The following is a 12,742-nucleotide window of genomic DNA, read 5'->3' as shown; positions in this document are numbered from 1 at the left end:
AGGGAGGTAACGGTCTGTTACCTCAAAACACCCAGTTTTGGATTAAAGGAGGGAATGGGCCAAAGCCGCCACAGTTTAACTTTGGTTCTATAATGTACTATTGCTATGTATGCATTTTTAATATATTTCTGTACCTCATTAATCAGGGGTGTGAGGGTGTTTTTAAGGGTGATTTCCAAAGTGCTTTTGCAATCGTTCGTCCCCCTGGCCATCATGCAAGAGAGTCTATTGCGGAGGGATTTTGCTACGCTAACAATCTTGCTATCGGGACATCCAAACTTATTAGAGAAGTAAGTTTCTTTTCAAATATATTCAATTTAATTGGGATATAAATATTTGGTGACAAAACTCGTGCTTTCTTTTCAAGGAGTTGAAAGGGTTCTCGTGGTGGACTTTGACGTCCACCATGGGAACGGTACCCAAGAACTATTTTATAAGAGTGATCAAGTGTTGTTTGTGTCAACCTACAAGTACTATTTTATAAAATTGATGAAGTCTTGCTTGTATTGATTTACTTCCAACTCAGTTTGTTTTTCTTATTTTAATTCTTTTTTATTCCTGCAGCAAGAGTCTTAGATACCCGTCTTCACCTTCAAAAGATATCAATCAGATTGGGGAGGGTAAAGGAGAGGGTTATAATATTAATATTCCTCTATCCAATAAATTCAAGAATGCTGATATCCAGTTTGTTTGGGATGAGTTTCTGTTACCTATTGCAAAAGAATATAACCCTCAGATTATACTTGTTTCCGCAGGGTTTGACGCGGGTAAATTATATATTTTCTATGCAATTCCATCTTGTTAGCATTTAGCCATTGTTCTGTTTTAACAGGGTCTTTTTACTTTGCAGCAATAGGAGACCCAGTAGGAAAGTGCCTTCTGTCTCCAAAATGTTATGGAACGCTTATTCAAAAAGTGAGTTTGAAGCTTAATTACACTTGTTCAAAATGTTATGCATGGTTTTTCATCTTCTGTTCTGTTTGATGATTAATTGTAAGCAGTGTTCATGTTTATAATTTATTAGATTGTTGGATGACCTATTGAATAGTACATGAGATTTCTGTATTGGTTCATTATATGTAATGATGTCGTGTCAGTAGTTTGCCGAACAAAAAATGTTCACTTGCAGAAAGTTAGGGATACCTGTTCATTCTTGTAGTTAATCAGTTTTATTCCTGGATCTTCTTTTGATATATGTAATGATGTCGTGTCAGTATATGCACTTTACTGTTAAAGGTTAGTTTGTTATGGGTAATGTTGCCGAACAAAAAATGTTCACTTGCATAAAGTTAGGGATACCTGTTCATTTTTGTAGTTTTAAAGGTTAGTTTGTTATGGGTAATGTTGCCGAACAAAAAATGTTCACTTGCAGAAAGTTAGGGATACCTGTTCATTCTTGTAGTTAATCAGTTTTATTCCTGGATCTTCTTTTGATATATGTAATAATGTCGTGTCAGTATATGCACTTTACTGTTAAAGGTTAGTTTGTTATGGGTAATGTTGCCAAACAAAAAATGTTCACTTGCAGGCCTGGCGCAGTGGTGAAGTCCTCCCCACTTGTGCCAAGAGGTCCTGGGTTCGAACCAGCCTCTCTGCATTGCACTTTGCAGGGGTAAGACTAGGTTCCTATAATCCCTCCCCAGACCCCACCTTGTGTGGGAGCTTCTATGCACTGGGTCTGTCCTTTTTGCAGAAAGTTAGGGATACCTGTTCATTCTTGTAGTTTTATTCCTGGATCTTCTTTTGATATGAGCTCTTAAAGTGAAAGCATGATGCTTTGCTCTCTGTATGTAGTGTCCCACTAAACTTTGAGGTTAGTAGGTGAACCGTTGGACATAAATTAGTATGCTTTGTGTTGCTGCATTGTTTTGGAATGCGACTAATTATTCATGGACTCTTTCAGCTGATGGAAATTGGTACAGGAAGGATGGTCCTCTCGTTGGAGGGAGGTTATCATCTCCCAATGTTGGCCGATTGTGTTTCCCATTGTGTCAGGGCACTTCTCGGTGACATTGATGTCCTGTTGGATGGAAGCGAACGTGGTCTTCCATTTCGATCAACGAAGAAAACCGTCAATGAACTCAAAGCTCTGCTCTGCTCCAAGTGGAATTGCTTCAAGCCGCCAAAAGATCCGTCGTAGAATGATAGTAGAATAATAACCCAATGGAACAAAGAATGATTTACTTTGTTCGATAACGGAGAAGTTTCTGAACCAGTTGTGACTCTTCCAGTCTGTTTTCACGTGATATTTGAATGAGATATTGATTAGTAGTTACCATGTTCAGTTTTGTTTCAACTTGCAGATGCATCAGCAATGTTCCAGTTGCAAATCGTGTTTGCTCCATCTGCTGCTAGGTAAACAGTGCAAACTGCTGGGCAAACCGTGCATAGAGAGGGCTCTGCCATTACCTTGCCAGTGCGGCATTCCTTGGTAGCGGCTGTGGTAGTTTACTTAGGCCCTGATTGGATATTGGCGTTTCACAGCCCCAAACCCCTGTAAAATATACAAACCTTAATCGGTCGTTTTTCCTTCCAGTTGAAAATAAATACTGGTGTATAAAAATACGCCGATGGCAAGCGGGGCGTTAGGCTGTATGGTAAAACGGTGCAGCAGCTGTTTTTTGCTCAATGTGACCTGACAAGTTTGAGCACTGCTTCGCGTCTACTAAGAGCATCTATCTACAATCAAAATATAAAAATACGTCCATTCCTCGCTGTTAGTTTTATCCGTAGCTAACGCTTAAACTAATAGTTGTAATCCTGAACTCGTTTTTGTCTACTAAGAGCATCTATCTACAATCAAAATATGCAAATCTCACCGTGGTCATCGGCGGCGTGGCAAGCGCCACCGCTTCCTTTGCCGTCGTCGTCCACGAATAGCCGCTCCTACATCACGTCGGCGAGGTTGATATGCTGGCAGTTCACCTTCACCTCCCGCTCGGCCTGGAGCGACTCCAAGATGACCTAGTTTCCGGCCATGAGGTCGAAAATCGGTAATGAATGCCGCAAAGGCGACTCGCTTGCGCTGTCTTCGTCCGCGCCTAGGCCGCGAGGCACTCCACGCCGCGGCTTGGGCAGAGGTGGAACTCCGCCACCGCCTCCTCCATGCTGAACCCGCCAAGCTCAACCTCCATGCCCGACACCTCCTCCGCACCTTCATGTCTGGCCTTGACATTTTGTCCTCCTCTGCAAGGCAAGCAACGCGACATATCTCGGTCACGCGCATCTCCCGTATGATCTCCGCCCAGCACTCGGGCGTGAGCATTTTGTAATATATTATCTTCCACCGTATCATGGCAGACGATAAGGTCAGAGCGAAAAGGAAAGTGGTGGCGACACATATGAGCGAGAAAGAAGAAAAATGGGGCGTCTAGGGCATACCCTCGCCGCCCAGCTTAAATAGCCGAATTTGGCCCCTCAAGCGGGGCGCCAAAGCGATGGCATGAATGGGTCCTCCCAAAAACCAGTGACCTCCATTACGGTTTTTGTGTGTGTCCCCCCGTCGGTCCAACGTGTAGGCGACTAGGCGTCCCATCTCCGACTCACATATGAGCTCGATATGTCGGGTCATTTCTGTGTCGGATGATGGACAACACAAAGCGTATGAGCTGGGTTTGGGGTCCGGTTGGGCCACATTTTTGGGTCCTCTAACCACTTGCACAAAGAATCAACTAGATATAGTTTTTGGAAACTTAAGGCACGTGGCTGGATTCGTGGACCGCTGGACGGAGCTACACTGCGGCTTGCGCTTCACCCATCGCGTCGTCCTCTCCATACCTCGCCGCCGATGGCGCTGCTCCGCCTCCACCTCCTCCGGCCGCCGCCTGCGCCGCTCGCCGCCTTCTCCTCCCCCTGGCGCCGCGCCCTCCCAACCACCAGACCCGCTGCACCCGCCTCCCGCCTCCTCTGCTCCAACCACCCCGCCGCCCCCTCCTCCCCCTCGCCCTCCATCGTCGGCGGCCTGCTCGACTACCTCAACGAGTCGTGGACGCAGTTCCACGCCACCGGTGAGTGAGTCACCTTCTGCTTTACAACCCACGCCACGCCACGCCAGGCGTGCCCTCTCCGCTCCGCGTGCGCGAGGCCCTCAACCTGTTCGGTCCTATTCCTCACCGGGTGCTCTCCGGCCTTACCACTGAATGCTGCTACATTCTTTGCGAATTCGGTGCACCATGGACCCTGGCATTTAGGCATTGTTGGTGCAAATTCAAGTGCTTACTTCGTCCTGTTTGTTTGTGTTGGCCATTGTTTCAGCCGAGGCCAAGAGGCAGCTGCTCGCGGCGGGGTTCGAGCTGCTCAGCGAGAACGACGACTGGGACCTGCAGCCCGGTGGCCGCTACTTCTTCACGCGCAACATGTCCTGCCTGGTCGCCTTTGCAGTCGGGGAAAAGTGAGTTTGTTCGAAGAGCTCCGCTCCTCCATACTGAGAGTGCATTCGTGTTTATCACTTGAGATTTTTGGTTAACCTTGCTCTGCATGTCTTAATTTTTGGCAATTCAATCTCATCAAACAAACCTCTGTTGTAGCATAAAGCATGACCATAGTATGTAAGTGATTTAGATATCTGTGAACTGTGATAGAGGAAGAGGTCATGACAGCATTAGAATTTGGTTTTTTTCTCATGCTGCATTTGTGCTAAGTTCGAAGATCTGCAAAAGCTCTGGGTTGCTGGGTGGTATCCCATGGCAACATACTATGAGTCTGGAACTAATAGTTCGTGCTCAGTACCAAAAACATGATTTCAAATCAAAAATTTGTGATCGTCAAACTGTAGTAATATTTAGTCTGAAAGACATGCAAATGCCTTTGTTCTGTTCTGCAGGTACAGGGTTGGTAATGGTTTCAATATAATTGCAGCCCACACTGATAGTCCATGCCTCAAGCTGAAACCGAGATCTGCTTCCTTCAAATCTGGCCATCAAATGGTTGGTGTACAGACGTATGGAGGTGGGTTGTGGCACACATGGTTTGATAGAGATCTAACATTGGCTGGGCGAGTCATCCTCAAGGCTCCAGATGGTTCATTTAAGCATAAGCTTGTCAAAGTGAACAGACCACTCATTCGCGTACCGACACTGGCTATACATCTTGACCGGTTATTTCTCATGCCCTTTTTATCACTATTCTATTTCATTTGTCAGCTAAAATGCAATCTATCATGTAGTTTCTACCCTCCCGCTAGCAATAGAGTTTTATACATCTCTTATAGTATCATGTCCTCTTATAGTTTCTTCCCTCATTTGTCCTCTGTGGCCCTTCCATTGTTTAACGATTGCTTGTTTCTATAATAAGTACAAAAATTGTCCATATCATGGTATTTGAGACCTATCCCAGTAACATTCTTTCAATGCATCCAGTAGACTGTTGATGTCCCGTTTAACTGGATTTATCCATTGTAACATTCTTTCATTTTACCCATAATCCACCATTTATCTACATCTCAGTTGTTGAAAGCTTATCTGTGTAACATCATTTCAAATTCATTGAGCTTGCTGCCAAGCATCTAGTAGCTTGTTCCTGTTGATGTCCTGTTTAACTGTAATTTTATTTGGCCCTTCCATGTGTAGCTGACTGAGTTATTTTCCTTTTAGCACAGTGAATTCTGAAGGATTCAAGCCTAATCTAGAGAGTCATCTGGCTCCACTTCTTGCAACAACATGTGAAGAGACCACTGTCAATTTTGATGACAAAAAAGGTTCAAGTTCCACAAAGACTGTCCATCATCCACTACTATTGCAAGTAATTCCGCACTCTATCCTTTTTCTTTTGCCCGTCACTGAAGCAAGAGTTCAGTTTTAGATTGCTAAGCTGGCTTCAAATTGCACTTATAGCCAACTTGCTGATCCACAGGTTCTTTCAGAAGAAATTGGTTGTGGGTCAGATGAAATTATTGGTATGGAGTTGAACGTGTGTGATACCCAACCTAGCTGCCTTGGTGGAGGCAAGAACGAGTTCATTTATTCTGGTAGATTGGATAATCTTGCTTCATGTTATTGTGCGCTGAAATCCCTCATGGACTCTTCCAAGATACCAGAAGAGTTATCCAACGAGAAGGGTATAAGAATGATTGCTTTGTTTGATAATGAAGAGGTATTTGAACCGAGCCCTGCTCTGATTGGTAAAAGTATATGTATGCATATCCTAGATTCCTAATACTCGCTTGGAGCCTGTTTTGATGGCTTTATGCTTAATTCGGTTGCAAATGAGAAATATCACTGATAAAGTTATAGCTCAGTAGTTGCTCATGTTCCCATGAATTATCGCTGATTGTTGGACCAAGAGCAGTTTTTAATGATGTAGTTATTCAAAACATTTGCACAAAGGATTTTTATATTAGAACTATCTTCTAGGGAACCCTTGTTTGTTTCTGTGCCCGGCTTCCTCTTCCTCGTGTTATAACATCACACTGTTCAGGTTGGTTCAAATTCGATGCAAGGGGCAGGAGCACCAACCATATTCCAGGCCATGAGACGAATCGTTGACTCCTTGATGCATCAGTCCATGGGGGAGGGGGCTTTGGAGCGTGCACTAACTTCTTCTTTCCTTGGTAGGATTCATGTCTATACTGTCTGTTGGGTATAGCGTGTGACAAGTCTCTGATTGAACTCTGTTCTCCCTTTCAGTTTCCGCAGATATGGCTCATGCCCTGCACCCAAACTATCCAGACAAGCATGAAGAGTACCACAGACCAGAACTACAAAAAGGACTTGTTATCAAGCATAATGCTAACCAGCGTTATGCCACAAGTGCTGTAACAGCTTTTCTCTTCAAAGAAATAGCTCGAATTCATAACCTTCCCGTCCAGGTATTTTTCGACTTCTTTGCTTAACATTCCTTCTGGGGCAAGGTCCACTGTTTGAACAAATGATTGTGCTCCATGGTGGTTTGGTAAAGCTAATGATGACCCATTTGCTTACTCTTTATTTAACTATAAGATATAAATTGTTGTGTTTTAAGTATGTGATTAAGTTTGAGAAATGGTGCTGATGCAATGAGTACCCTACAGGAATTTGTCGTAAGGAATGATATGGGTTGTGGCTCAACTATTGGCCCCATACTTGCTTCCGGTGTTGGCATACGGACTGTTGATTGTGGTATTCCTCAGCTTTCCATGCACAGGTATGCTTAGCTTGCTCTTCTTTGCACCTGCTGGTTATGACACACTGATTCAGCATGTAATGTAATATACAAAGTGCTTTCAGACCTAGCTGTTTGATCTTTTTAATTGGAAGAGATTAGTTAATAATTTAATATGACTTCTATTTTCAGTTGTTCACATACTCTCTGTCTTACTGAGATGTTGCAAATGATAGACAAATGCAATTATATCTCATGGATAATATGCTTCGATTTATATCTATCCGCATCATGGTTCTTCCTAAAATCATGTGTTGTATTACAAGTACTTGATCACTATTGCATTGGTTTGCAGCGTTCGGGAAATGTGTGGCAAAGAAGACATAGACACCACGTACAAGCACTTCAAAGCTTTCTTCGAGATGTTCTCGGACATTGACCAGAAACTGAATGTAGACTTTTAGGTCTTGACTTCTGAATGTGCAGTCTCTTAATAATGTATGGATATTCAGCTCGGCCTCTGAATAATGTCTTGATCATAGTATCAGTTTTTGTTGCATATCCAATCTGGTTTAAGACAAGAGCACTGGCTTTGAAAATCATTTCCCAAGCAATAATACAGATTAACACAATTTCCTTGAGATTGTGTTTGTAACTTGCATTTCTGAGGCTAATTATTTCTCCTTGTTGCTGATCGCCGTATATAATCCATATTAAAATCTCTAAAAGGTCTTATATTTAAGAACGGAGGGAGTAATAAAGTTGTACTCCCTCCGTTCCTAAATATAAGTCTTTTTAGACATTCAAATAGACTATAAGATACGGATGTACGTAGACATATTTTAGAGTGTAGATTCACTCATTTTGCTCCGTATGTAGTCATTTGTTGAAATCTCTACAAAGACTTATATTTGAGAACGGAGGGAGTACTAAGTGAGCGTCAATTAATATGGATTGGAGGGAATAGCTTTTCTGAAACTTAACATGCAACAATGGCCGTTCTTGTTCACTAGTTCACACTATCATTGCAAAATATAGCACGGAAAATAAATGGTATAACCAGTTTAACCTCCCACTGTTGTACAATGTGATCATGGATACTATCCTTTGAACCAATGCAGTTATTTTTGCCAAAAAAAAAAACTCGATGAAAACTGAACCAAATTGGTGCACAGCTGCGCACAAGTCAGGTGCGCTTTACAATGCTTGTAAAACACAAACAGGCTGTCAGGGATGTCGCTAACACTGCATCCCTGTTCCTGGACTACTAAAGCGGGACGCAGAACCAAGCGCGCCGCAGAAATACGGCATGCTTCAGTTGCCCGCAAATGGCAGCGGCGTCAAAGTCAATCTCTATCCTTTCTTTTGCCAGTTACCGGTGCAGCCTGTTCTTCAGGTTGCCTCTGCCCAGCCCCATTAGATGCCTCAGATGGAGATAAATCCTGGGCAACTCCGTTGGCCACCGGAGGTTCACGGGGTGGTTTGGAGAGATCTGTCCTACCAATACAAAGCCAAGTCCTAGCTCTCTCATCGCCAGATTTCTCCTCTATTGGCACGTGCCAAGATCCTGTCTCAGATTCCTGCGATGATGAAGATAACATCAGTAACAGCACGTTCCAACGTCGGCACGTTCCAACTGTCTCGGATTCCTGTGATGACAGTAAGCTCTATATAAACCTTGGTTACTTACTTGAATCTCTGAGGAATAGGGGGGTGGCAGAACAAGCACCGCCTTCCCTTTATTAAAAGTGTACTTGACCTGCAATTGCAATTAGATTAGCACACTAACAAATAAATAGGAATGGGAGTGGGTTATATGATTCATAAGCTTTGCAGTACACACCCGATGTCTTTGCTTCCACTTGTAGAAGAAGGACGATGATCCTAGGAGCTCAAATATGTGATCTCTCATTTCATCGTTGGTCACGAGCAAACAGTTCAATCCAATTGCTGCATATAGCCAATACCTGCAAAGTTATATCACATATATTTAGCAAACCCAGGAAACACAACAGTTGGTAAGACGCTGAGAATCAACAACAATCTAATTTCACATATTAGTCAATATATGCAGTTCAGGCTAAGAGATGCACTTCCAGCTCAGAATAAGGCGAACTTGAACTTAGATTAATATCTGAAGCATACTACAAATGTGAAACAAGAAGTGCAAGAATATCCACAGCTAGAAAGTGCCGAAAACATTACCAGTCATCATTTGACCCACTTGGCGATGTGTACAATGCTCCATTTGCTCTCCAAGTTTCAATAAGATGCCTATTGGATGCAGTTTCCATAAGCTTAGCGATGCGCTTATTATGTAGTATAACAAGTGGCCATTTCCCACTATATCTATCTCGTAGCTCTGTTACAACAGCATCCAGCTGCTCTATATTAAGCATGACAAATGGAACATGGATTAGTACAAATTACTTCAGTGGTGACAGCATGTCAGAATTCAGTGTAGGATGACGCACAGACCTGAACCAAGCTGAAACCGCCCTCAGCAAAATTTTGTTGATAAAGTGCAATATTTGCACCATCGACTATAGCTTCGTATTCTTTATGTGCTTCCAGCCACTCCTACAGAAGTCAAATTTTTCAGCTTGTAAGAAGAAAAACTATGTTCTGAACTTTATAAAGATGTATTTTTCCCAAATAAAAGCAACGGACAAGTATATACAGTATATGAAACATAATTTGATTGTCATCTTTCCTTAAGCTACCTTAGTTCCTAGACAGGTGAATGTCATGCTTTAGTTATATGAGAATTGTGGATTCCCCTAACTCTGGGTTAGGACCAGTTTCTTGAGCAAGCAATTATTGCGCAGTAGGGCAACCAAACACAAGGCCTTTAAGGGTGACAAAAATGTTTTAACACAACTGCAATTCAGTTACTATAAACGAATCAACGAAGAAACTTAGTATACAACCCTACTTAATTTGGCTACAGTGAGCCAGAAGTAGTTGTCTACACAAAACAGGGCAGCGCACTTTCTTCAGGTATAGTTTTCACAAATTAGTTCCTAGTAATCACACAATGTAAGCCATTGTTTTTAAGGCGGTAAGGCGACCTAAGGCGCTGGGGGGGGGTGCCTTATCGCCTAGGCGACGCCTAAGCGCCTAAGGCGGGCAAGGCGTTGGGGGGGCGCCTTATCGCCTAAGCGTCCAAGGCGGGACGCCTTAAAAACAATGATGTCAGCTACTAACGGAAATAAAACTAAGCACATATGTGCTCTGTCTATCATAATTTATGTAAATTTGGTTGGCATTTTTCGTTAGCTGGCTTTAGTTTCTAGACTAGCGACTGTCATGCTTTAGTTATATGAAATCATTATGAATTTCACTTACTACGGCTTTAGGACCAGTTACTTGAGCAAGCAGGTATTACGCAGGCATGGCAACCAACCACAAGGTTTTAGGTATGACTCAAGTGTGTTGACACTACAGTAGTTCAATTTCCAGACCAAACTGAAAAATTTAGATGAAGAAGCTAATCATATAAGCCCATTCAATTTGGCCACAGTATATCACCCCAGGCAGTCAACTGCACAAAACAGGGAGGCGCACTATCTCCAGGAGAATGTCATGATTTAATAATATAAAAAATAATGGATTCCCCTAACTGGTACATCTTAAGGACCAGTTACTTCAGTAAGCAATTATAGTGCAGACATGGCATTCAACCACAAGGTCTTGAAGGATGACTCAAATTGTTAACACAACCATAGTTCTATAAACAGGGGTGATAGTTCACATAACGAATAAGTTTATCATATAAACATATTGAATTTGGCTACGGTATATCACCACAAGTCTAGTTTTCCCAAATAAGTTCTTTGTAAATCACATGATGCCAGCTACTAATTGAAATAAAATCAAGCACATATCTGATCTGCCTATCACAACTGCCAGTAAACTACAGAAACTAACCACATTTAACAAAATATGCAATGCTCCAAGTTAGCTAGGGAGTCAAACAAAAGGGCAGATATATGCACCTGAAATTGGCTGAAATTTGCTTTGGTCTCCCTCTCAAGGGCCAACCCAGAAATAGAGTCAGCAAACTTCTGTGTATCCTCCATGTCAATATCAACAGAAGCTAGGCGGCATCCGCATCCACCGCACTCGCCGTCTGCCCCGACTCTCACCTGCTGCACCGTCCACGGTCCAGCCTGAAGCCACCCTAGCTGATGGCACCCACCGCCGTTCGCCACAATGGCGTCCTTCACCTGACACGCATCCCACTCAGCCTTACCAGCCGCTGCCGCCTTCTCGCTCCAGAACCACCCTTCCAACACCTCTGCGGTCTCCTCTTTAACGCAGCCAACGGCTCGCCGCAGCTTGTGCATATACTCATACACCTTGTCTGCGTCCCCGGCCTTGGCGCTCACCTCAAGGAGCGCGGCGAGTTCGGGCTCTTCCGGCGATACAGCTGAGGCCGCCATGTGTGCCTCGACCTCGTACGCCTTGCCAGCCTCCCCGGCGCGCCGGAACGCGGCGAGCACGGGGCTGTAAGACCGGAGGCGCGGCGCGAGGCCGTACTTCTCCCGCATGGTGGAGACGAGCCCGAAGGCCTCGTCGGCGCCCTCGGCGTCCGCGGCGGCGACGACGCGGGCGAGCGAGGTGATGGTGGCCTCGGAGGGGGGAGCCCCGACGCCGACCATGTGCGCGAACACGCGGCGCGCGGCGGCGGCCGGGTGGGCCGGGAACGCGGCGCGGTCCGCGGAGGCGAGCAGGTGGAGGAGCTGGTTGTACTGGTGCGCGGCGAGGCGGAGGTCGGGCGCCGCGTCGGGGCCGGACACGGCGGCGTCGAAGGCGGCCATGGCGGCCGCGGCGTCCCCGCGGCGGGTGCAGTCGGTGAGGGTGCGGGAGAGGTCGGAGTTGGGGCCCTTCCCGCCCCGGCCGCGCTTACGGCGGGTCCCGTCGCCGGCGGCGGCGGCGGCGGCGGTGGCCATGGGCGGCTGGAGAGAAACCCTAACGGGAAGCGAGGGTTTGGACTTGGAGCCGCTCAGCGGCCATGGCCCATATACTCTTGGCAGGAGGGCGGTGCCGGTCGCTGAGATTAGTCCCATACTGCTAGCCGAGGGGAGTTCGACGCGGTTTATAAGGCGGAGATGGCTCGTCTGAAAGCACTAGCCGCAGGATGAAGTGAGCGGGCCTAACCAGCCCTGGAAAGTCCCCGGGCCCCATGCGCAGCGATGCGCCCACGGAGAACGTGGACGGCCCATGAGCCGGCTCTCCCCGCCTCGGCGGGGGGCTGAGACGAGTGTGGAGCCCAATCACAGGGGGCCGGCTCTGGGTCAATTGGCTAATCTCACAGTTATTCACTTGGTCCGTAATGGATTAACAGAACGGGGCTTACACTCCTGTGGCACCACCTTTTTTTTTGTTCTAGTTTTTCTCATGCATAAACCTACCCAGTACTCAAATGTTGCCGTGTTTCACCGGTAGTGGATGTAACCATGGAGACGTCGGCGTGGCGGCCGAACGGTACATTCGGTGACAAAGAAGTCGACGTAGTTAGGGAATGCCATGGGCGTTATACTCCTTCCATGAATACTATTTTCACTAGCAATTTTGTACTTATTTCACATGCTTTTTTTTTTGGTTCAACTAGTTCTTCTAGTTCTTTGGGTAGGGCTTTTCCATCCATAAGTTTATATCA

The 12,742-nt window shown here is 45.3% G+C and overlaps 2 protein-coding genes across 2 annotated transcripts; one reads left to right on the top strand and one right to left on the bottom strand.

Annotated features, from left to right (window-relative positions):
* Positions 1–3,696: 3,696 nt before the first annotated feature.
* Positions 3,697–7,732, top strand: LOC123063625 (probable aspartyl aminopeptidase). Its single transcript, XM_044487498.1, has 9 exons — positions 3,697–4,007; positions 4,255–4,390; positions 4,823–5,095; positions 5,592–5,739; positions 5,851–6,090; positions 6,415–6,547; positions 6,624–6,805; positions 7,007–7,119; positions 7,433–7,732. Exons 1-9 carry the CDS (start codon positions 3,788–3,790, stop codon positions 7,539–7,541), a joined length of 1,554 nt encoding a protein of 517 aa, XP_044343433.1. The 5' UTR covers positions 3,697–3,787; the 3' UTR covers positions 7,542–7,732.
* A 380-nt stretch (positions 7,733–8,112) lies between these two features.
* Positions 8,113–12,163, bottom strand: LOC123063623 (proteinaceous RNase P 2). Its single transcript, XM_044487497.1, has 6 exons — positions 11,076–12,163; positions 9,556–9,657; positions 9,283–9,458; positions 8,921–9,044; positions 8,768–8,836; positions 8,113–8,657 (listed from the first exon to the last, which is right to left on the bottom strand). The coding sequence occupies exons 1-6, from the start codon at positions 12,147–12,149 to the stop codon at positions 8,424–8,426; spliced, it is 1,779 nt and encodes a 592-aa protein (XP_044343432.1). The 5' UTR covers positions 12,150–12,163; the 3' UTR covers positions 8,113–8,423.
* Positions 12,164–12,742: the final 579 nt, after the last annotated feature.

This window comes from Triticum aestivum, chromosome 3A (assembly GCF_018294505.1).
Source record: "Triticum aestivum cultivar Chinese Spring chromosome 3A, IWGSC CS RefSeq v2.1, whole genome shotgun sequence".
In the NCBI taxonomy this organism is placed as follows: Eukaryota; Viridiplantae; Streptophyta; class Magnoliopsida; order Poales; family Poaceae; genus Triticum; species Triticum aestivum.
The sequence above is the reverse complement of the archived record's forward strand: the minus strand, read 5'-3'. Positions and strand labels throughout refer to the sequence as shown.